This window comes from Musca domestica, unplaced genomic scaffold (genome assembly GCF_030504385.1).
Source record: "Musca domestica strain aabys unplaced genomic scaffold, Musca_domestica.polishedcontigs.V.1.1 63, whole genome shotgun sequence".
In the NCBI taxonomy this organism is placed as follows: Eukaryota; Metazoa; Arthropoda; class Insecta; order Diptera; family Muscidae; genus Musca; species Musca domestica.
This window is the reverse complement of record NW_026712370.1, coordinates 2,566,721-2,589,196: the sequence shown is the minus strand read 5'-3', so window position 1 is coordinate 2,589,196 and position 22,476 is coordinate 2,566,721. Positions and strand designations below refer to the sequence as shown.

The 22,476-nt window shown below is 35.2% G+C and overlaps 1 protein-coding gene across 1 annotated transcript in view; it reads right to left on the bottom strand.

Annotated features, from left to right (window-relative positions):
• Positions 1–22,476, bottom strand: part of LOC101894927 (tachykinin-like peptides receptor 99D) — a 191,810-nt gene that overhangs the window by 50,324 nt on the left and 119,010 nt on the right. The window contains exon 4 of the mRNA XM_059129644.1: positions 15,693–15,844. Coding sequence (XP_058985627.1) covers positions 15,693–15,844 — 152 coding nt within the window. The remainder of the gene's footprint in view (positions 1–15,692; positions 15,845–22,476) is intronic.

Here is a 22,476-nt window from a genome sequence, read left to right as displayed (position 1 = left end):
ACAATTAAAAGTTTTTATGGGAGAATTCAATCATACACGCTATGATTATTATTATATTTTAAAGTTCAAAGGACTAAATATGCCGAAGCATTTGTATCTTTTAAGTTCGGACATGTATTGCCCATTTGGTGCACAATTATTTTGAAATCGGATAAACATATATATATGGGAGCATATCCAAATCGAAACCGATCTCGATAAAATTTAGCAAATGTATATCTGAGCTGTATTTGATATATTTCCCCAAATATTGTTGTTATAGAGTGCATATAACAGCTGCGGAGGACAAAAATAACAAATCGGATGAACAATATATATGGGAGCCATAGCTATATCTGAACCGATTTCGATCAAATTTGGCACACATATTTTCAGGCCTAATTTGGGTGTATATGCAAAATTCCATACAATTCGGGCTGATATTACACGTTTGGTGCACAATAAAAGGCAAATCGGACAAAGATATATATGGGAGCTATATCTAAATTTTGACCGATTATCTCCAATTTCAATTGGGTTCGTCCTTGGGCCAAACAAAAGATCTTTGCAAAATTTCATCTGGATAGGGCAATAAATGCGTACTGTACTTTGTTTACAAAAATACATGAATAGACGGACAGACGTAATTCTATGCAGATCATCAAAAGGAACTATGGGTCTATCTCGTTTCCTTTTGCCTGTTACAAACAAATGCACAAAGACATAATACCCCGACCACCTTGTGGTGTAGGATATAAAAACTCTTTTTATTCCCTACACCAAATAGTGGTAAGGTTATTGTGTCTTTAGGCATTTGTTTGTAACATGGAGAAGGTAGCGATATAGACCCATGTTACTTTTGAGGATCTTCATAGCACAACTTTCTGAGTCGATTGTATGTTAGTTCGTCCGTCCAAGTATTCTTGTGAACAAAATGTAGGTAGCATTTATAATCCGATTGAGATGAAATTTTTCCAAAAAATTTGTTTAGCCCATGGACGAACCCTATTGAAATTGGTGATCAGAGGATCAGATTTACATATAGCTCCCAATTAGCTTTATCCGATTTCGTTTTTATTGTGCACAAAATGGCGAATTTAAGTTCAAATGACCTGTATTTTTGTACACGTGGACTACATTTTGGCAGTTTCGACTGAATTCATCCTATAAACCAGTACTTCAAATTTGGTGTGAATAGGTTCAGATATAGCTACAGCTCCCATATACATGGTGAGACAACAAAGTCAAACGCCATAATTTTTACATTTTTTTCAAAAATATTCCAGACACAATAGTCCAACGGATTGGTATCCGGAAATTTTTGTGGCAATGTGCGCTGGAAATGAAGCGAGGAACCTCATTTTCTAACCATTCTTGGGTGGCGCGTGCTGAGTACGATGGTGCTGAGTCCTGTTGGAATGACCAAGGTCTGCGACCAAAATGTTTGCGTGCCCAATGATTTAATACACCCTCCAGAATATTTTCGCGATAATATTCGGCATTTATTCTGAATCCACGGTCGATTAATACGAACTGAGAGTGACCATCGGCTGTTATGGCGGTCTACACCATCACTATGGCCGGCCATTGAGTTCTGGTTGCCAACCGAAGGTGCACATTTTCTGCTGACCTCTTTGGCTAGTAAACACGATCATTTTGTTTGTTTACAAACTGCTGGATAACGAATGTTTTATCATCGAAGAAAAATAAATTCAGCAGTTCACCACTTTCGGCCAAGCGGTGTAAGTTCTTGCACTTTTTGGAATTTCAATGGCTTCACGCCGTGCTCATTTTTTCAATATTTGCCGAATGGAATATTGCGATATGTTCAGTTCGCGACATTATTCACCGGAATTGTAAAAAATTTCGTATTTAAGCTTCTAATGGATACTACAGCCCATGAAAGAAAATTGTCTGTGCAGGTCCACGTCTTCATATAGTCCCTGTAGAATGGTTTTCATTTAAGTGGTAGTTTTCGTAATTTTTTTTTGGAATTTTTCAAGTTCCTTCCAAGTGGTGGAGGGTATTAAAATTTCGGCCCGGCCGAACTTAGAAGTCGTGAATTTTTGGAAGAATATTTTTTTCATTTGTTAGTGGTCGTTGATTTTTGAAGAATTTTTTTCTATAGTCGTGGATTTTTTTAAAAAAAAATTCTAATGGTCGTGGATTTTCTAAAGATTTTTTTTGTAATAGCCGTGGATTTTTTTAAAAAAATTTTCTAATAGTCGTGGATTTTCTAAAGAATTTTTTTGTAATAGTCGTGGATTTTTTTAAAAAAAATTTGTAATAGTCGTGGATTTTTTTAAAAAAATTTTTCTAATAGTCGTGGATTTTTTTAAAAAAATTTTCTAATAGTCGTGGATTTAAAAAAAAAAATCTAATAGTCGTGGATTTTTTTAAAAAAAATTTCTAATTGTCGTGGATTTTTTTAAAAAAAATTTCTAATTGTCGTGGATTTTTTTAAAAAAAAATTTTCTAATAGTCGTCGATTTTTTTAAAAAAAATTTTCTAATAGTCGTGGATTTTTTTAAAAAAATTTCTAATAGTCGTGAATTTTTTAAAAAAAAAATCTAATAGTCGTGGATATTAAAAAAAAAATCTAATAGTCGTGGATATTAAAACAAAAAATTCTAATAGTCGTGGATTTAAAAAAAAAATTTCTAATAGTCGTGGATTTTTTAAATTCTAATTGTCGTGGATTTTTTAAAAAAAATTTCTAATAGTCGTGGATTTTTTAAAAAAATTTCTAGCTGTCGTGGATTTTTTAAAAAAAAATCTAATAGTCGTGGATTTTTTAAAAAAAATTTCTAATATTCGTGGATTTTTTAAAAAAAATTTCTAATAGTCGTGGATTTTTTAAAAAAAAATTCTAATAGTCGTGGATTTTTAAAAAAAAAATTCTAATAGTCATGGATTTGTTGTTCCAAATGTTTTAAAAAAATTTTTCTAATAGTCGTGGATTTTATTAAAAAAATTTTCTAATAGTCGTGGATTATTTAAAAAAAAAATTTTCTAATAGTCGTGGATTATTTAAAAAAAAATTTTATAATAGTCGTGGATTTAAAAAAAAAAATTCTAATAGTCGCGGATTTTTTTTTAAAAAAAATTTATAATAGTCGTGGATTTAAAAAAAAAAATTCTAATGTTGCTTTAACTTTTTGGATTTTAAAAAAAATTCTAATAGTCGTGGATTTAAAAAAAAAAAATTCTAATAGTTGTGGATATAAAAAAAAATTCTAATAGTCGTGGATTTTTTAAAAAAATTTCTAATGTTGCTTTAACTTTTTGGATTTAAAAAAAAATTCTAATAGTCGTGGATTTAAAAAAAAAATTCTAATAGTTGTGGATATAAAAAAAATTCTAATAGTAGTGGGTTTTTTAAAAAAAAATTCTAATATTTGTGGATTTTTTTTAGTCGTGGATTTTTAAAAAGAAAAATTTCTAATAGTCGTGGATTTTTTAAAAAAAAATTCTAATAGTCGTGGATTTAAAAAAAAAATTCTAATAGTCGTGGATTTAAAAAAAAAAATTCTAATAGTCGTGGATTTAAAAAAAAAAAATTCTAATAGTCGTGGATTTTTTAAAAAAAAATTCTAGCTGTCGTGGATTTTTAAAAAAAAATCTAATAGTCGTGGATTTAAAAAAAAATCTAATAGTCGTGGGTTTTTTAAAAAAAATTTCTAATAGTTGTGGATTTTTTTAGTCGTGGATTTTTAAAAAGAAAAAATTCTAATAGTCGTGGATTTAAAAAAAAAATTCTAATAGCCGTGGATTTTTTTTTTAAATGTTTAATAGGCGTGGATTTTCTAAAGATTTTTTTTTGTAATAGTCGTGGAGTTTTAAAAAAAAAAAATTCTAATAGCCGTGGATTTTTTTTTTTAAATGTTTAATAGTCGTGGATTTTCTAAAGATTTTTTTTGTAATAGTCGTGGAGTTTTTAAAAAAAAAAAATTCTAATAGTCGTGAATTTTTTGGTTTTAAAAAAAAATTCTAATAGTCGTGGATTTAAAAAAAAAAAATTCTAATAGTCGTAGATTTTCTAAAGAATTTTTTTATAAAGAATTTTTTTTTATAATAGTCATCCGAGTCGGATTTTTAAAGAATTTTTTTTATAATAGTCGTGGATTTTTTAAAGAAAAAATTTTTGTAGTATTCGCGGATGTTTTAAAGAAATTGTTTCAAGACGTCGTAGATTTTTTAAAGAATTCTTTTTTTTTTAATTTTTATTAGACTTGGTTTATGTAGAGAATGTTTTTTTTTCACTTTTTATTGGTCCTGGTTTTTAAAAAAAATTAGTAGTCGTGGATTTTTTTAAGACTTTCCTCATCGAAATAACGGTTACAGACCATAGGCCTCTGTATCAGGGCATTTAGAGTCGTTATAGGGTCGTCTGGCTGTTGCGCAAGATCTGGTATGAAGAACTGATATAGTGGATTAATCCTTTTGTAACCTTTTGTAACCTGGAATAGTTATCAAGGACAACTGTTAGGACAACCATGGTAGAAAAATATTTGTTAAAGTATGTTTTTTCTCCTTTGGTTACTGTACTGTAAGAAGCCCCTTAGAAATTAGCATTTCATTGTAATATTCTCCTGGAATTCCAATAATAATGTGCCCAGAATATTAATTTACTTCTACACTGCTCATCCGTTCCCTGGAGTAAATTACCAACAATAAAAGGAATCTGTTTTATGAAACTTTTACCATTTCCCCACAAGGAAATGCAAACACTTTTGAAAAAGATAGTGGCAATGTCCAACTCACAAAAGTAAACCAGGCAAAAGAAAGGATGAATAAAAATGAAATATTCGCCACGAAGGCCACTCCCTGGACACTGAAGACAGTAAAAACATATTTTTCGTCAGTGGCTAATGATAAATTGTCAAGGGAAGTGAGAAGACACCCCAAAAAGTTAAAGCAACAAAGCATTCAATGATGAATAATAAGCCCAATAGAAATGAAGGGTAAACAGGTTACACAGCTCCCCTTGCTTCAGTTAAGCAGAAACAAAAAGTGTCATTACATTGCCACTCTTAGGTCAGCCAGCCAGCCGCCAGTCAACCCGACATAAAGTGAAAGGAGTGGCCGAAAATTATAGTGAACTTGTTTCACTTTCACCAGTCAATCAATGTGAAAAGATGTTGGAAGATATGTTTGCCATTATCAGCGTCATCAGCACCTCCAACACCACAACCAGCACCACCGCCATTATCGTCAGTAGCACCATCAGGCCTTTATTGACATGCAAATCATTTCTCACAGGTACAGGAGTGGAATCACTCAGTAATGTCGGCAAGGACACACAAATAGTTCACAGGTTGTGTCTTCATTAGTCCTGCGGTGGCGAAAGGCGGCAAAACCTTTTGGCAAAGATATTGGAAAGTTTGTGAAGCGGAAAAGTTCACATTATGATTTGTTTTGTGCATGAATAACACGTGTCTAGTTCAAAGTTTGATGAGTTCTCGGGGCCGTAACGCCGCTGCTGCTGCTATTGCTGTGGGGCTGTTTGAAATTCCAAACCACGATTGGTGTCACTGATTTGTAAAAGGGAGCAACACCCTTTTTTTTTGCTCTGGCTTCAATGTGCCAGAACACGCAAATCATAGTTCATGAACAGAAAGCAATGGCAAACAAGAACAAACTCTCGAGTAATTACAGTTTTTAGAAACTGATTTACATAATGTGATCCGCAATAGCCTTGAACTGCAAAAATGTAGACCAAAATTATAATATTGTTTGCGAGTTTTGTTACACAGAAGGAAAGAGAGAGAGAGAGGTGATTGAGAGTTAAAATAAAAATGTGAAGAAAGTGGGTTTGAAATAAATAACTAATAGTCTTGTAAAGGAGGAAACAGGATCAGAGATGGTTCTAATAAAGAATACAAATCTTCCAAAAAAAATTAAGTAATCCCTCTAAAAGGAGACTTGTTAATCTTACAGCCCGCTTTAAAAAAACAAAACTAGTAACAAAACAGCTAAGTTAGGCCGGGCCAAACTTTTAAGGAACTTGAAAACATTAAAAAAAAAAACGAAAAATAACGTTATAACTTTATTCGGAAGCTATACGAAGACGTGCACCTGTATTGGTACTTTTTTTGTCATAGGCTGTAGTACCCATTAAGATCTTCAAATACGAAATTGGAAACAATAGCGCCTCATAATGTCGCTAAAATCATTAAAATGCCGAATATCGGGAGGTACCGTTATATGGCGACTATTATAAGACGTGAACCTGCATACGAAATTTTTAGGCATAGGTTGTAGTCCACATTACATAGTTTGAATACGAAATTTGAAACAATTCGGGTGAATAATGTCGATAAAATCATCAAAATACCGAATATTTGGAGGTACTGTCATATGGGGCCTATATGAAGACGCGGACCTGCAAACGAAATATTTAGACATAGACTGTAGTACCCATTACAAAGTTCGAATACGAAATTTTCTGCCTTTAGGCTGTACTATCCATTATGAACTTTAAATACCAAATTTTAAACAATCCTGGTGATGAATAATGTCGCTAAAATCATCAAAGTGCCGAATATCGGGAGGTACCTTTATATTGGGGCTCAACGGAGACGTGGACCTGCACAGACAATTTTCTGTGTTAGGCTGTAGTACCTATTACGAACTTCAAATACGAAATTTGAAACAGTTCCAGCGAATAATGTCGCTAAAATCATTAAAATATCGAATATCGGGAGGTATCGTTATATTAGGGATATACGAAAACGTGACCCTGCGTTTTTTTTGTCATAGGCTGTAGTACCCATTGCGAACTTTAAATTCGACCTGCAAACGAAATTTTTAGACATAGACTATAGTATCCCTTACAAACTTCGAATACGAAATTTGAAACAATTCGTGTGAATTAAGTCGCTAAAATCATCAAAATGCCGAATGTCGGCAGGTACCGTTTAATGGGGGCTATACAAAGACGTGGACCTGCAAACGAAATTCTTAGGCAGTAGTACCCACTACAAACTTCGAATACGAAATAAGAAACAATTCGGGTGAGTAATGTAGCTAAAAACATCAAAATACCGAATATCGGAGGGTACCCCTATTGTATGGGCTATATGATAACGTGGACCGACATAACCGATTTACGAACTTAACCTGCCTACTGGCATAATACATTTGTGTGCAAAATTTTAGCCTTCTATCTCAATACCTTCGAAAGATAGCGTGATTACAACAGACGCTAAATCAGCTTAGAATTTTACGCTGATCCAGAATATACAGGGTGAGATAAAAAAAACCGCAACAAAGTCAAACGCCATAATTTTTACATTTTTTTTTAAATTTTATTGAATGAAAGCAAAAAATGTTGAAAATTGCATACAATTTTAGAATAAGTTTAGATTTCTTTGGATTTGTCACCTTTGGGACGAATTATAGCCTTCAAACGGCAAATGAAACCGTCACACGCTGCCGAATGTTGCTCTGCGGTATTTTGGCCCATTCCCGGCGAAGCGCTTGTTTGAGGTGATCGACACTTTGGTATTTTTTAGTGCCAACCTTGCTTTCCAAAATACTCCAGACACAATAGTCCAACGGATTGGTATCCGGAGATTTTGGTGGCCATTGTGCGCTGGAAATGAAGTGAAGAACCTCATTTTGTAACCATTCTTGGGTGGCGTGTGTTGAGTGCGATGGTGCTAAGTCACGTTCTGCGATCTGCGGCCAAAATGTTTGCGTGACCAAGGCTGTAATACACTCTCCAGAATATTTTCGCGATAATATTCGGCATTTATTCTGATGCCACGGTCGATTATCGATTAAGTCACGTTCTGCGATGGTGCTAAGTCACGTTCTGCGATCTGCGGCCAAAATGTTTGCGTGACCAAGGCTGTAATACACTCTCCAGAATATTTTCGCGATAATATTCGGCATTTATTCTGATGCCACGGTCGATTATCGATTAAGTCACGTTCTGCGATCGGCCAAAATGTTTGCGTGCCCAAGGCTGTAATACACCCTCCAGAATATTTTCGCGATAATATTCGGCATTTATTCTGATGCCACGGTCGATTAATACGAGCGGAGAGCGACCATCGGCTGTTAAAGCGGACCACATCATCACCATGGCCGGCGCTTGAGTTCTGGTGGCCAACCGAAGGTGCACATTTTCAGCAGAGCTCTTTGGCTAGTAAACACGATCATTTTGTTTGTACAAACTGCTGGACAACGAACGTTTTCTCATCGGAGAAAACCGGCAGTTAACCACTTTCGGCCAAGCGAAACAACGCTTTAGTTGTTTTGAGTCTATTTTCTTTCAGTTGCGGTGTAAGTGCTTGCACTTTTGGGAATTTCAATGGTTTTACCCCGAGATCATTTTTCAATATTTGCCGAATGGAACACTGATATATGTTCAGCCCACGAGCCATTTTTCGGCCACTGCGAGGCGGGTTTCAATCAAGTCGCATCTTTAGTTTTCGAACCATTTCTGCTAATGTTGTCGTTTTCTTCCGTCCACTTCCTTAAGGTCGGGCTACGCTACCAGCATGTGATAACGGTAACGAGCGATGCTACGAGACATAAAAGATTTATTCACACTTAAATGCTGGAGTGCTCTAACGATAGCCACTTGTGGTTTTCCAGCCAAATATAAAGAAATCACACTATCACGCTTGAATTCCACCGCGAATAACCTTTTTTCTGGAAAATTCTCACCAAAATGCTTTTGTACGCTTGCAAATAATATAATGAGCTGCCACTGGAATAATTTTAACAGTTGTCGGACGAGTGGGTTAGAAATGACAGCAGTCTGAAGGTGGTTGCAGTATTTTCATCTCACCCTGTATGGAGACTATACGAAGACCTGAACCTGCATACGAAATTCTTTGGCATAGGTTGTAGTACCCACTACTAACTTCGAATACGAAATAAGAAACAATAATAATGTAACTAAAATCATCAAAATACCGAATATCGCAAGGTACCCTTATACGCGGGCTATATGGAAACGTGGACCGACATGGCCGAACTTAACCTAACCTAATGGTAAAATACACATGTGTGCAAAATTTTAGCTTTCTATCTCAATACGTTCGGAAGATAGCGTGACTACAAAAGACAAGCAGACGGACATCGCTAAATCGTCTTAGAATTTTACGCTGGTCCAGAATATATATACTTTGTAGAGTTATAAACGGAATGAAAAAGCTAATATACCCTCCATAGAATAGTGGAGGGTGTTAAAACGCTCAAGTAATCCTAAATCGTTTATCTCTCTGAAAAAATAGTCTGTAGTCTACCTAAAAATTGTTTTCAAGTAATCCAAGTTCTTTTGTCTCCTTAAAGGATATTCTTTAAATAACCCATGTTCTTCTTCAACCCATGACAGGATAGTCTTCAAATAAATTTTCGTTGTTTGGATTCTTGAAGAAATATTAAAACAAGTTAAAAAGTATCGGTCGGTATTGCCGACAGATATATACCCTCAGCCTGTGTTCGATTATTTAAATATATATTTGACTAGTGTTACAATTATTCAAACGTTTTACCCTCTATGGAGCAGGTTCCGAAGGAATGGGTCAAAATTGTCTATTTCGTATCGGACCCCAAAATATTATATAAATATTCCGACGTTCTTGGTAAGGATTATATCGACTAGCTCCTTCACTATGCATGAGATATGTAATAATTTTTAGAAAATGTTAAAATGTGCGTGATGTACAAGATAGAGTCTATCGAAATATTCCACTTTATACTTCATCTGTTAGAAATAAAAAATATAGAGCGAAATATTTGGCAACAATAAAATAAAGGATATTTATGTCCAATTTTATGCGAAATCATAAATTCCGATAAATTTCATATTCATATCAGGCTTCTTATTTAGAGAAATATTTGAGAATAGCAAGTAGTAAAGAATTGCTAAATTGTTTCGAAAATTATGACAGATAAAATTATTGAAAATTGTGACCCCAGAAGGGGTTGGCAGATATATATCAACTTCACAACCGATCTTGTGTTAGCAAAAATATTTGTATGTGTGAAATTTGAAGAGAGTTGGATGTTTATTTCGCATTATTTGGGCGTTCGTTTTTCAAAATCTTGAACCCTACGTATTGGGGAGAAGAAATGGTTCGATCTTTACCACCTTTATAACAGATCTTGTGTTGATAGAAAAGTTGAGATATGCCAAGTCTAAATGGAATCGGATGTTAATTTGGTGTTTTATGAGCTTCATGGGTATTCAAAATTTCGACACATTGTGCGGAGGTACCAGAAGGAGTGGACCCATACATTCCATTTTAACACCAGATCTTGGGTTAATAAAAATATTGGAATGTGTAAAATTTGAAGACGTTCGGATCCTTACATCACATTTTATAAGAGTTATAATAATTCAAAATGTTGACGCTTTGTGGGGGAGGTACAAATCGGACTCTTACATCACATTTTATGAGAGTTGTAATTATTCAAAATGTTGACCCTTTGTGGGGGAGGTCCCTGATGGAGTGGACCGATATTATCCATTATTGCACATGACCTAGCACTGATGAAAATATTATGATTTATAAAGTTCGAGCAAAATCGGATTATCGTTTCTTTATTTGTGCAAAAAATATTTTTTGAAAATTTCGACCTTTTGTGGGGGAGGTACCCGAAGGAGTGGGCCGATACATTCCATTTTCGCACCAGACCTTGGACTAATAAAATTATTGGGATGTGTGAAATTTGAAGACTATCGGACTTTATAAGAGTTTAATTATCCAAAATTTTGACCCTTTGTGGGGGAGGTCCCTGATGGAGTGGACCGATATTATCCATTTTCGCACATGACCTAGCACTGATGAAAATATTAGGATTCGCAAAGTTCCAGCAAAATCGGATTATCCTTTCTCTTTCTGTGCAATAAATTATTTTCATTGAAAATTTTGACATTTTGTGTGGGAGGTACCAGAAGGAGTGGACCTATATTGCCCATCTCCGAACTCGATCTAAGTTTGACAAAAATATTACGATGTACCAAGTTTGGATCAAATCGGATACTCCCTTCAATAGTTATCGTGGGCACCAGCCAGCCAGACAGACAGACGGACGGACGGACGGACATCGGTAGATCGACTCCAAATGTTCTGAAACGGATTTGGTCCAAAAAGACCGTTATTTCGACTAGGCACGTTTTGACCGTATCAAATGATATATATATCCTCTGTAGCCATATGGCTGAGGGTATAAAAACATGTTGTGGCTTGTTTAAAAATACTCATTAACACTCTCTATTTTACGACTTGACGGAAAAATAATGAATAGAGACTCTCTGGAGTAGCGGGTTGCCCCTAAAAACTCTCGCCTCTCAGCTCGTCAACATAGATTCTTTCGCCCACTCCTCCATCAGGTCCATGTAGACTCCTTTGCCTATCCCTATATATACAGCCTTCCTCGTCCTTTAGACCGCCTATTAAGATCCCCTATCGATTCTAGTTTATGGAAATTCTTTCCTTAACGAACCTTGTGCGAATTGTTCTGTTCCAAATCCAATTGGAATATTGCTGAATGCCATGAATATAAAGCAGATAAAGATTTCATTACGCTTATTGTATTTTTCACACCCATATTTGTTATTATTCACACCCTGTCGAGTTTCACATGATGGAATGTCATCAGAAAAGAGAACTCATTCTTCCACTATGTGACTAAGTCATTCAAGTTGAAACACATCTGTTATTTCAGTTTTTTATGTCTTTGCGTTGGTTGAGAATTCAGTTTTTTTTGTGATGTTGTTGTGTCGACAAATGCAAATTGAACTCCCAAGTTGTTTACATTGGCTACATGCGTGTGTGTGTGTGTCTTGTTTTGTTTTCTTTCTAGTTTGTTTACAAAATCATTTTTGGTTTCGTTTCAATATTTACCAAAACCACCGAAAATGTGTGTGCTGATATAATTTTGGATTCCATTTAAAATGAGTCTATTTGCAGATCCAAATGAACGAATGTATTTAATTCGATGAAGCAAATGTGTGATTCCATTGAATTGCTGGGTGTTACCGTGTAATTGGGATACTAAAATTAGAATGAATGGTATGGCGCTACAAATTGATGTGTTAAATTTGTAAATTTCATTAGTCATGTTTGCACTTGGGGACAACAAGTCTTGTATATATCTATAAACGTATGAGAGGTGGTCATTATTTTGTGAATTAATTTGAAGTCGAGAAGATAATACTATTTTAGGCCCAGCCCATTTTATCCACTTTGTTTTGGTCCTTAAAAATTACTTTTAATAAAAGCCACGTTGTTTTGCCCTTAAAAATAATAGAGATTTAATAGTTAAGCTCGTCAATAGAAACTTTTTCAACTTCAGCTATGGAGACTCACTTCCTGGCCCTTAATTTCGTCTATTGAGATTCTTCGGTAGGTTGATTTAGACTCTCTGGCTTAGAAGCTCCTATGGAAAGACACTTCGACACTTAAAAAATCCACGTTTATGGCTTGAGAGACGTGTGAAAATATTGTTTAAAAACATCCACGTTTATGGCTTTGAGAGACGTGTGAAAATATTGTTTAAAACATCCACGTTTATGGCTTTGAGAGTCGTGTGAAAATATTCTTTAAAAAATCCACGTTTGTGGCTTTGAGAGTCCTGTGAAAATTTTCTTTAAAAAATCCACGTTTATGGTTTTGAGAGTCGTGTGAAAATATTCTTTAAAAAATCCACGTTTATGGCTTTGAGAGTCCTGTGAAAATATTCTTTAAAAATCCACGTCGATGCCCTTAATAAGTGTTTGTAAATATTCTTTAAAAAGTACACGTCGATGCCCTTAATATGTGTTTCCAAATATTCTTTAAAAAATCCATGTTTATGGCTTTGAAAGTCCTGTAAAAATATAGTCAATAGAAACTTCCTGACCCTTAATTTCGTCTGTTGAGATTCTCTGGCGCTTCGGTAGGTTGATTTAGACTCTCTGGCTTAGAAGCTCCTATGTAAAAACACTTCGTTTCAGCTGTCAGAGAGAAAGTTATTTATACTTGACATTTTTATAAATAAAGCACGTTACTGTTCCTTTGAAAAAATGTCAAAAAATTCAGGTTGATTGTTCCAAATCCTTTAAAAGTATTCCTATAAAATCCACGTATATAGCTCGGCTGTGAAATATTCCTAAAAATCTACATCGATCCTGGAAAAAGATTTCTAAGGAACAACGTTTATTGTCTTTGAAAATGATCCTTAAAATGTGTGCTAAAATCCACGTTGATCTTTAAAAAAAAAACAAAACTCGTTATTGGCGATCCTTGAAAAATATTATAAAAATATCCACATTGATGTTTTTCGAAAATATGCTCAAAAAGCCATCCATGTTGCTTTGTTCCTATAAAAATGTTCTTAAAAATCTACTTTGTTGGTCCTTGATAAATACTCCTGAAAAATATAATAAAATCCACGTCCATGACAAACATTCCTGAAAATATTCTTAAAAAATCCTAGTCCTTGATAAATATTCGTGAAAAATTTCTTTCAAAATCCACGTCCTTGAAATATATTCCTGAAATTAAACGTGAAATTTTTTTCTTAAAAAATCCTCGTCCTTGACAAATATTCGTGAAAATTTCTTTAAAAATTCAAGTCCTTGACAAATATTCCTATTTTCGAAAAAAATCCACATTTATGGCTTTGAGTGTTCTGTAAAAATATTTTTGAAAAAATCCAAGTTTATGGCTTTAGGAGTCCAGTGAAAAAATTTTTAGAGTCCTGTGAAAAGTTTATGACTTTGAGAGTCCTTTGAAAATATTCTTTAAAAAATCCACGTTTATCGCTTTAAGAGTCCTGTGAAAATATTCTTTAAAAAATCCACATTTATCGCTTTAAGAGTCCTGTGAAAATATTTTTTAAAAAATCCACGTCGATGCCCTAAACAGGTCTTTAAAAATATTATTTAAAAAATCCACGTTTATGGCTTTGAGAGTCCTGTGAAAATGTTTTCTAAAAAATCCACGTTTATGGCTTTGAGAGTCCTGTGAAAATGTTTTCTAAAAAATCCACGTTTATGGCTTTGAGAGTCTTGTGAAAATATTGTTTATAAAATCCATGTTTATGGCTTTGAGAGTCCTGTGAAAATATTGTTTAAAATTCCACGTTTATGGATTTGAGAGTCCTGTGAAAATATTGTTTAAAAATCCACGTTTATGGCTTTAAGAGTCCTGTGAAAATATTCCTTAAAATATCCACGTTTATGGTTTTAAGAGTCCTGTGAAAATATTCTTTAAAAAAATCAACGTTTAAGGCTTTGAGATGCCAGTGAAAATATTCTTTAAAAAATCCTCGTTAATGGCCTTGAGAGAGTTAATGGCCTTAAAAAATCCTCGTTTATGGCTTTCAAAGTCCAGTGAAAATATTCTTTAAAAAATCCACGTTTATGGCTTTGAGAGTCCTGTGAAAATATTATTTAAAAAATCCACGTTTATGGCCTTCAGAGTCCTGTGAAAATATTCTTTAAAAAATCCACGTTTTTGGCTTTGAGAGTTATACGAAAGTTTTCTATAAAAATTCCACCTTTTTGGCTTTGAGAGTCATATGAAAGTTTTCTATAAAAAATCCACCTTTTTGGCTTTGAGAGCCATATGAAAGTTTTCTATAAAATTCCATGTTTATGGCTTTGAGAGTCCTGTGAAAATATTGTTTAAAAAAATCCACGTTTATGGCTTTGAGAGTCCTGTGAAAATATTATTTAAAAAATCCACGTTTATGGCTTTGAGAGTCCTGTGAAAATATTCTTTAAAAAATCCACGTTTATGGCTTTGGGGGTCGTGTGAAAATATTCTTTCAAAAATCCACGTTTATGGCTTTGAGGGTCGTGTGAAAATATTCTTTAAAAAATCCACGTTTATGGCTTTGAGGGTCGTGTGAAAATATTCTTTCAAAAATCCACGCTTATGGCTTTGAGAGTCCTGTGAAAATATTCTTTAAAAAATACCCGTTTATAGCTACGAGAGTCCTGTGAAAATGTTCTTTAAAAATCCGCGTTTATGGTTTTGAGAGTCCTGTGAAAATATTCTTTAAAAATCCACGTTCATGGCTTTGAGAGTCCTGTGTAAATATTCGTTAAAAAAATCCACGTTTATGGCTTTGAGAGTCCTGTGAAAATATTCTTTAACAAATCCACGTTTATGAAAATATTCTTTAAAAAATCCACATTTAGGGCTTTGAGAGTCTTGTGAAAATATTCTTTAAAAATCCACTTTTATGGCTATGAGAGTCCTGTGAAAATATTGTTTAAAAAATCCACGTTTGTGGCTTTGAGAGTCCTGTGAAAATATTGTTTAAAAAATCCACATTGCTGGCTCTATTAATCCCACGAAAACAGTCTTCCCTTTGAAAATTTAGAATATATTCAAAGAAAATGTAAACGAAATAATAAAAATAGATTCTCAGTATTAGTTTGACCGACAACAATTGATGATTGATGGTCAAATCGAAGAAAAAAAAACAAGTTCAAAGGATATACCACAAAAGATATCCACTGAGTTGAATTTAGAAACATAAGAAAAAGAGGGAGAGAGAGAGAGGAAAACAATTATCCATAAATTCCTAAAGCAATTAGAAACTTGAGGGTGACAGAAAGTTCAAACGAAAAAGTAACGAATATTTGCCAGGAATGTGACATACATATCTAAATTGCCTGAAATGCAAGTTTGAAAATTTGATGAACTACTCGCATCCCCGCAACCCACACACACACACACATTCAAATAACTTACCTATAAAGTAATTGGTTACAGTTCTCATCCGTTTTGTTGTTATGACAATCCATACAACGATTAAGTTGCCACCAGTCGCCACAATGACCATAACACCGTACAGGATGCTCCACAGGACCTGGCGCCACCATGGCAATATGAAGGAAATGTCACTGCAAGCACAAAGAAGAATAAAAAATAGACTCGCAAATAAACAACAACGAATTATGGCAATGCACAAACAGGAGACACATGTAGCGACAAAACATGAAATGCAAAACACAAAAGTATCAACAAATAAAATTACACAAAAAAATACTTCAAAGTCCTTGCAAAAAAAAAAAAAGAGAATCCATTTCGTACTTCTGGTGTGTGAAAAAATTGAAGAAAGCAAAGAAAAGGTATATTGTTTATTCCTTCTTTTGCATAATTCTTCTATAGGGCCAATATCACAAACCAAAAAAAAAAAAAAAAAAAAATTACAAAATGTAATCCAGCTTAATAAATTATTCATTTCAATTGCGAACGATACCTCGAATAGTCGCCTTTATATTTACACAATGACCTAACTCAAAAGATAAAGTAATAATGAAACTTTCTCCCTCTCCATCTCTCTCAAAAAAAAAAAAAAAAAAAAAAAAAAAAACACGAATGAACTTCAGATGAAAGTCGCCATTTGTTATTATATCTGTCAATAATCTTCTTAAATATTTATGTTTCTCTTTAAAAGTTAAGTAAAAGAATAATGTAAATGATTCATTGGAGGATTTAGTTTTGAATTGAAGTCAGTTGGAAATACAGGAATAAATAACACAAGAAAAGGATAAGGAAAAACTCCCTTTTTTGTTATCAGGAAAATTTAAGGGGGTATATAATAGAGAAGAAAGGCTTGGTAGTCTAACACGCTGCCAGAGAATCATTGATGACAAAATAAAAGGGCAAGGGAGTCGGGGAGAAAAGTTAAGGACAGGAAGTCTATGTAGACAAGTTGGAATGCCGGGCCAAGGTTGATTCCCAAGTAAAAATTTGCAAATTTGTTCTCTGGTCTGTATAGATTAACTGGAGGACTAATAAGCCTATACTGATTGGAGAATCTACACGGACGAGGACCCAGAGTCGAGTCGAATGGTAGAACATAGATCTGTGGATTTATCCTCGCCCTTTAAATAATCTATGTATGTGCTTGTCTACGAAGACTCCTCGGCCAACAAATCGTCTGGGCACAAACTTGTCCATGAAGACTCATTGGACACCAACTTGTCCATGAAGACTCATTGGGCAGCAACTCGTCTATGGAGACTCATTGGGCAGCAACTCGTCTATGGAGACTCATTGGGCAGCAACTCGTCTATGGAGACTCATTGGGCAGCAACTCGTCTATGGAGACTCCTTGGCCACCAACTCGTCTGTGGAGACTCCTTGGCCACCAACTCGTCTATGAAGACTCCTTGGGAAACAACTCGTCTATGAAGACTCCTTGGGCAACAACTCGTCTATGAAGACTCCTTGGCCACCAACTCATCTTTTTTTTTTTTTTGTTTTTTTTTTTAGATTTTTGAATCCTTTATTGAAGTTCAAGTAAGATTACAATTTATGTGTCCTGCGAAGCTTTTGGGTTGTCTGCAGGATAAATTAATTGAATATATCTATGAAGACTTCTTGGCCACCAACTCATCTATGAAGACTTCTTGGTCTACAGGCTCGTCTATAGAGACGACCTTTAGCACGTCTATAGAGACGACCTTTAGCACGTCTATAGAGACGATCATTAGCTCGTCTATAGAACCGACCTTTAGCTCGTCTATGGAGACGACCTTTATAGCTCGTCTATAGAGACGACCTTTATAGCTCGTCTATAGAGACGACCTTTATAGCTCGTCTATAGAGACGACCTTTATAGCTCGTCTATAGAGACGACCTTTATAGCTCGTCTACAGAGACGACCTTTATAGCTCGTCTATAGAGACGACCTTTATAGCTCGTCTATAGAGACGACCTTTATAGCTCGTCTATAGAGACGACCTTTATAGCTCGTCTATAGAGACGACCTTTATAGCTGGTCTATTGAGACGACCTTTATAGCTCGTCTATAGAGACGACTTTTATAGCTCGTCTATAGAGACGACCTTTATAGCTCGTCTATAGAGACGACTTTTATAGCTCGTCTACAGAGACGACCTTTATAGCTCGTCTATAGAGACGACCTTTATAGCTCGTCTATAGAGACGACCTTTATAGCTCGTCTATAAAGACGACCTTTATAGCTCGTCTATAAAGACGACCTTTATAGCTCGTCTATAGAGACGACCTTTATAGCTCGTCTATAGAGACGACCTTTATAGCTCGTCTATAGAGACGACCTTTATAGCTCGTCTATAGAGACGACCTTATAGCTCGTCTATAGAGACGACCTTTATAGCTCGTCTATAGAGACGACCTTTATAGCTCGTCTATAGAGACGACCTTTATAGCTCGTCTATAGAGACGACTTTTATAGCTCGTCTATAGAGACGACCTTTATAGCTCGTCTATAGAGACGACTTTTATAGCTCGTCTATAGAGACGACCTTTATAGCTCGTCTATAGAGACGACTTTTATAGCTCGTCTATAGAGACGACCTTTATAGCTCGTCTATAGAGACGACCTTTATAGCTCGTCTATAGAGACGACCTTTATAGCTCGTCTATAGAGACGACCTTTATAGCTCGTCTATAGAGACGACTTTTATAGCTCGTCTATAGAGACGATAGCTCGTCTATAAAGACGTCCTTCACAGCTCGTCTATAAAGACGACCTTCACAGTTCGTCTATAAAGACGACCTTCACAGCTCATCTATAAAGACGACCTTCAAAGTTCGTCTATAAAGACGACTTATCACAGCTCGTCTATAGGGACGACCCTTACCTCATCTTTAGAGACGACCTTTTTAGCTCATTTTAGAAACGACCTTTTTAGCTCGTCTATAGAGACTACCTTTTTAGCTCATTTTAGAAACGACCTTTTTAGCTCGTCTATAGAGACTACCTTCACAGCTCGTCTATAAAAACGACCTTCACAACTCGTCTATAATGACGACTTTCACAGCTCGTCTATAAAGACGACCTTTACCTCGTCTATAGAGACGACCTTTTTAGCTCATCTTTAAAGGCGACCTTTTTAGCTAGTCTATAGATACGACCTTTTTAGCTCGTCTATATGATCGATCTTCGTCTTTTAGATGATCCTTAGCTAGACAGCTATAAAACATATTGCATCTCCTCTTTTGGTTAAAGAGACTCTCTCCAGATCGTCTATATCGCTCTTCTTCTACTCATAAATGATAGCAACCAAAAACCACCTACAATAGTTTATTACTTTCTGCACTGCAGCCAATCTGTCTCAAATGTCAACAGTTTTTTAATGGCATGAAAAAAATCGCAACCACAAAACCAGTGGTATTTGATATTTTTTAATGAGCTCCAAAGGGAATGTGTTGGCGTGGCTTTCGCCAAAGTCGTAACAGGGCACAAAAATAAAAAAAAAACTGAAATCACAACAACAACAACACTTTGATGTGATTACACTTTCGTGGTGCATACTCATACAGAAGGATATTTAGTGAAACTCAGTGGTTTTTGTGGTTTCGATGGATGCGTGTCCTCCGTTCCTGCCGTTCAGGTCGTTACATTAAAAAATAATCAAATAAAAACACTCACAAAATAATTATTCCACAATATTCGTGCACTTTTTCCGGCTAATGGAGTTTGATGGAACTTCATTTTGTAAACCATCAGCAGCGGGGAAAAAAATGAAAAGCGTTTGGTGTAAACCACAAACAAAAACGAACGTCCATGTGACACAATAATATTTTATTTTGATTATAAATTAAATGTTGTTGTTTGGGTGGTATGAGAGGCATTGAGGAGGCGTATGGTTTGAGGAGTATATGTTTTCATTTTGAAATTATTAAGCCAGTTCGAAGTTTGTGGAGTTTCCGTGAAGGAAGTCTACACATTCAATATCAGAAACAAATATCGTATAATATTTTCAAATACGAGAATAAGAAGAGCAAACTATCAGAAACAAAAAACGTAGCAGAAACTCAACGATATTAAAATAGAAAACCGGAAAATCTTTTTACAGAAGACTAGAAGCACTTTCTCAAAAAGTTACAAGATTATCTTCTTCGAAAAAAGCAGAAGAAATAAAATCTACTATTTTTAGAAGTCCAAGTGTCTTTGTTTATACAATACATTTAATATAAAACTCCAATTCCTTATATAGAACACCTGGGCGATTTTTTTATAAACCATTCGAAATCCTTGAAAGAGATGACCAGAAATAATATTTATAGGAGGCCAGAAGGTATTCTTGCCCAAGTCCCTTTAAGCGAAAAATATTCCTTAAAAAATATTTAGTTAATTAATTTATTTTCCAGAGCTAGAGTAAATTCAAGCCCACCTCGTCGCACTCAGCACGCGCCACCCAAGAATGGTTACAAAATGAGGTTCCTCGCTTAATTTCCAGCACACAATGGCCACCAAAATCTCCGTTGGACTATTGTGTCTGGAGTATTTAGGAAAGCAAGGTTGGTACTAAAAAATACCAAAATGTCGATCACCTCAAGCAAGCGCTTCGCCAGGAATGGGCCAAAATACTACAGAGCAACTTTCGGGTAGCGTGTGATGGTTTCATTGGCCATTTGAAGGCCATAATTCGTGCCAAAGGAAGGACGAACAAATCTATTCTAAATTCTAAAATTTGATGTTATTTTCGACATTTTTTGCTTTCATTCAATAAAATTAACAAGTAAGCAAAGGCTATAGTAGTGCGGGGCCGACCATGTGATACCCTACAACACTACAATATGTTATAAGCCCCCTTTTATTCAGATCGATTTTGGAAGATTTCTCTTTTGAAATTATGTCACGGAGCACTGACCTGACCAGGGATATTTGCCCAATTACGAAATCAGAAGTTCGCCTTTTGTGCATTTCGGATATCGCCTGTAAGTAATGCTGGTATTTTTTCACACAAAAGTAGTGGTCCATTTTACTCGCTGTCCTAATCTCGAACTTCATGCGAGACTTTGTGTCCTTTGGTTTCAATTTGTGACCTTTATAACGGCTGCAAAATCAGGAACATTTTTAGTTTTTGGTCCATTTTAACCTCCAAATATATTGCGGACATCTTTAAAACCAATAGGTCTATCCCTTCTGAGCCTTACCCTACCCTTGTGAACATTTTGTTTAACACAAATGTTATAGTCTATTTCACCCACTAAATATTCTGGCTTCTGCTTGGACCATTATTGCGACCTGTAGAGCAACTGCAAAATCAGGATTTTTCAGTTTTTGGTTCATTTCAACCCCTAAATATTATGCGATTATCTCCAAAAGAAATAGGGTTCTATTCTGACCATAGCCCCACCTCCATTCTAAATTTCGTGAAGATCGGGCCATAATTGTGACCTGTAGAGTGATTACAAATTAACATGGACAGACGGACATACATTGCTAGATCGACTCAGCTCGGCGACATAGGAAGATCCATACATACTTTCCTATGTGGGAAAACAATATTTCGTGGTGTTACAAAATTTTTGGCCCAATCAAACTTATAATACCCCCAACACATAGTGTTGTAGGGTATAAAAAATCTGAAAGTTATGGCGTTTGCCTTTGTTGCAGTTTTTTTATCTCACTCTGTATATTTTCTTACTAGCCATTCGAAATCCTTGAACGAGATGACCAGTAATAATATTTATAGAAGACCAGAAAGTATTCTTACTGAAGTCCTATACAGATGTCACATTGTCATTGTCAGCGTATTCAACTCCTCCTCCACCTTGTGGTTTCTTTGAAGATACACATATATATCTTTTGTTTTTGTGCTCATAAAAAGTGTTAGCTCTTGATTATTCTGATTTCAACGAAACAAACGCAAAAAGTAAATTCTAAAGCAACAAAACTGTTTTCCTTATCCACGTTGAAACATAGAATTTTTTTATTATTCCACTTCCTGGAAAAGTGATATGGAATGTGAAATAACAAAATAAATTCTTCAGTACAATGGAAATGTGTGAATGGAGGAGAGGTATAACGAAATACTTGAGAGATATACATATGGACAGATATGGAGGATATGAAAAATATACTAATAATTTTCTGCGAATACAGATTGTTTTTTTCATAAGATTTTAAATGAAAATAATGCCACAAATCACTTCTTGGGAAGGTGATTATACAGGGTTGCCATATTCGACGGACCCATCTGGCAACGCCATAACTTTTGACAGAGATGTCACATCGCTTAATGACATACCGCGTTTGAAGCGTCAGTCCAAGCAGATTTTTACCATGAACCAATACACGCCACGCGAGCGCTCTGAAATAGTTGAAAATTACATTCAACAGAAGAAGTCAATTGTGAAAACTCAACGTGCTTTTAAAACATAAAAAAATGTGAGAAGTGCGACTTCTAAGAACACCATTAAGCGTTTATACGAAAATTTTTCGACTGGTAAGACTCTTTCTAATCCGAAGAGGCCATATAAAAGTCGAAAAGTCGACGAGCCAGTGTTGAGAGGTCCCCAAGAACATCCCAAAAACTCCGTTCTCAGCAGTTGGGCATGGCTCGGTCCACTTTACAACGGATTATTCGCATTGATTTGCATTTGTTCCCGTACAAAATTCAATTGACGCAAAGAATGTTGCCTGCGGACAAGCCTCGTCGATTGGAATGGGCCCAAAGGTCCGTCGAATATGGGCAACCCTGTATACAGTTTTGAATTCAAGATCTTGGTTTCAAAGTGAACGAGGCAT